The 3,128-nt window shown below is 55.0% G+C and overlaps 1 protein-coding gene across 1 annotated transcript; it reads left to right on the top strand.

Moving 5' to 3' along the window:
• Positions 1-543: 543 nt before the first annotated feature.
• On the top strand, positions 544-3,113 carry LOC100543747 (scale keratin-like). The gene is made up of 2 exons (XM_019611396.1): positions 544-626; positions 1,299-3,113. The coding sequence occupies exon 2, from the start codon at positions 1,318-1,320 to the stop codon at positions 1,681-1,683; it is 366 nt and encodes a 121-aa protein (XP_019466941.1). The 5' UTR covers positions 544-626; positions 1,299-1,317; the 3' UTR covers positions 1,684-3,113.
• The last annotated feature ends 15 nt before the right edge of the window (positions 3,114-3,128 follow it).

The following is a 3,128-nucleotide window of genomic DNA, read 5'->3' as shown; positions in this document are numbered from 1 at the left end:
TCCGGAGGAGCCCACCACGGCTTGCTGGGGGAAGGAGCTGAGGATGGGGCCGGGGAAGGTGACGACGACGGGCGGTGGCTGGATGAAGGCCGTTGAGTCGGGGCACTGGCGCGCGCACAGCTCGTTGCAGCTCTCAGCGATGGGCTGGGGCACGGCAACGCTGGTTTTTGGTGGGCACAGGTCGTAGCAAGACATCTTGGTGTGATGGGATGGAGCTCTGAAGAGGGCAGACAGTGTCACACAGCGGCAGATGGCAGCAAGTCAGGCACAGCCCAGGCACAGGCCTGTGTCTGGAGCAGAAGTGCTCTTGGACTTACCCTGTTCCCAAGGAGAAGGAGGCCAGAGCAGTGCTTGGCAGAGCTCCTCTCAGTCCCAGCTTTTATCCAGGATGAGACACGACTCATCACCTGCTGGGCCAATGGGCAGAGGTGGCACTCCCTGATGTTGAAGCCAGGCTGGCCTGCTCCCACTCTCCCTCTGTCAGCAGCCCCTCGCTGGACCAGTACAGGCCTCTTTACTGCATTCCCTCCTCTTCCTGCTTCGTGAACTGACTGTGTAGTGCTCAGCGGGTAATGACTGAGAGGAGTGCCTTTGATTTGGTATTTCATCACCTCGCGCCTCTGCAGGTAACAAGAATAGAGTATTTGTCACTCAGACGCTGGCTTGCAGGAGGCCTGGGCCAGACCTTCTCCTTTCCCAGTGCTTTGACCTGCTCCTCCCTGAGGCTCTGCACAGGTGGCATGTGGACACAGCAAAACTATGCCCCTGGGGAAGTGCTATGGTATGCAAGGAACTGCCACTCAGCACTTGTCACTTTCCCTTCTCTCTTACACAGGCAGGGGATGAGAGGGCAGAAGGCCTAATTTGCCCATTAGCAGAGGGCTGGCCAGCGTCCGAGCAGGGTAATTGTAGGGGCTGAGGGAGTGGGTGTGGGCAGCCAAGGAAACAAGATCAGCAAAACAGCCCCATGGTACGCACATGAGAGATTGGGGTTTGGCCGCTGATAGCCACGTGCCCCCACCACAGCCAGCTCCTCCCCATGTTCACCAGCCCCCATAAAAGCACTGCCCTGTGTGAGCACCAGCAACCACCACTGCTTCCTGGCTCAGCTTGGGGAAAGGTGAGTGACTGGCCCTCCTGTGGCTGGCTCTGGAGTGGGTCTCCCAGGCAGGAGAGCAAGGTGCTGCAACAACAACAGAGGCTATGGTCCTGCTGCATGTAGAGCAGTCCCTAGTCACTCGCTTTGTCTGCTAGGGCATCGTCTCTCTCACGCTTCATCTTGTGGCTTTCCATTGCAGGCTCATCTCTCTCACCAAGATGTCTTGCTACGACCTGTGCCCACCAAAAACCAGCGTTGCCGTGCCCCAGCCCATCGCTGAGAGCTGCAACGAGCTGTGCGCGCGCCAGTGCCCCGACTCAACGGCCTTCATCCAGCCACCGCCCGTTGTCGTCACCTTCCCCGGCCCCATCCTCAGCTCCTTCCCCCAGCAAGCCGTGGTGGGCTCCTCCGGAGCACCCGCCTTTGGGGGCTCCCTGGGGCTGGGGGGCCTCTACGGTGCCGGGGCCACTCAGGGCTCGGGGGGCCTCTGCACCTTTGGCAGACCCTACGCTTCTCCTGCCTGCAGCCCCTGCCCCTTGCCCCGCTACAGCAGGAAGTTCTGGGACACCTGTGGGCCCTGCTAAACCCAGCCGCAAGACTCCTCTCCTCTTCCTTCCTCATTCTCTGTGCTGATCTGTGATGCCCACTTTGTCTTTTATGGCCCTGAACTGGGCCCTGTGCTGGCCACTGCCTTGAAGATGCCTCAAGAAACACTGCTCCTGAAGGCCCAGGCACCTCCTTCCTGCCTTGGACTGCAGTACGTCTTTATCTTGTGTCCTTTCCTGTCTTTACAATAAAATTAATATGCATCCAATGTTTGAATCTTGGGCTTTTCTTCCTGGGCACAATGGCTGCCCCAGGGCTCCCTTCTCCCACGCACAGGCCCCACACCTGGCCCCAAACTGGCTCTCAGCCCCCAGCTTAGCCAGTCAGTGTTTCCATGGGTCAAAGACCCTGGCCATGCCACCTCTGACCCACGCTGCGCTGCTGCTCATCTCAATTAGCCCTGTCTGAATGTAGGATTCTCCCTGACCAGCAGGAAATGTCCCAGCATGCAATCTGAGACCTGCTATCCGCCCTCCTGGGTGGGTCTTTGCCAACTCCCTTGGCCTCAGCAATATCCCCTCCATGCCCAATCTGAAGGCGCAGATTAAGTTGTGAGGAAACTTCTTGAAAATCATCCTCTCCAAGTGCGCGTTCAAGCTGTGCTGCCAACAGCCACTACAGACAATTATTGGGTATCATGAATTAGAAGGGAACCCATCCCGAAGATAAAGGCTCCAACACCTGACACTACTGATTGAAACTTTCTTCCTGGACATTGACCACACTACTTCCCTGGAGAGCATCTGTGCTTGTCCATCCTCTCATTGCAGAGATTTTTCTTAAGAACACAGTTAGTTAAACTTCCCCTCATTAAGCATTAAGCCATTCCCTTACATCTCACCTCCTTGCATAGCAAAACACTGATCTGAATTTCTAACAAATTACAGAGGACACAGTCAAAAATGCTTCTAGTAAAGAGCAGATATTTCTTGTTATCTCCTCTTCTAACTTCGTCTTAAAGCTTCTGTCATCTGGATCTTCTGCTCTTCAGGCCACGTTCCTCCTCAACTGCATTCAGTGCAGTAATCATAGCCCTGATCCAGACTTTCCCTCAAAGATCACAAGTGACTCACTCAGTCCTCAGAGGAAAAAGATGACCCAGAGAAATCCTTCACCGCAGAGGGATCAGAGCTTCAGACGCTCCACCTGGCTTCTGCTGAGTTTTAGAGCTAGTGATTCGCCCCATTCTAGAACAAGTAGTTACCAACTATGCCACAGACACAGTCCCCCCACTTCGATGCTACTTATGAATTTAATCTGTAGGCCCCCAGCTGACTTGTGAATGGATGTCAGCATTGCCTAACACCAGAATGATCTAGACATCTGACCCATTCTCAGCCTTCTTCCAGATTATGGCTGATGCCATCCACTTTCCCAGTGATCACAGCCTCAAGGCATATGGCTGTGTCATGCTCCACTCTTG

This window comes from Meleagris gallopavo, unplaced genomic scaffold (genome assembly GCF_000146605.3).
Source record: "Meleagris gallopavo isolate NT-WF06-2002-E0010 breed Aviagen turkey brand Nicholas breeding stock unplaced genomic scaffold, Turkey_5.1 ChrUn_random_7180001922008, whole genome shotgun sequence".
Taxonomy (NCBI): Eukaryota; Metazoa; Chordata; class Aves; order Galliformes; family Phasianidae; genus Meleagris; species Meleagris gallopavo.
The sequence above is the reverse complement of the archived record's forward strand: the minus strand, read 5'-3'. Positions and strand labels throughout refer to the sequence as shown.

Excerpts from the sequence above, each read along its gene's own strand:
- LOC100543747 (XM_019611396.1), top strand. The coding sequence starts at position 1,318 with ATGTCTTGCTACGACCTGTGCCCACCAAAAACCAGCGTTGCCGTGCCC.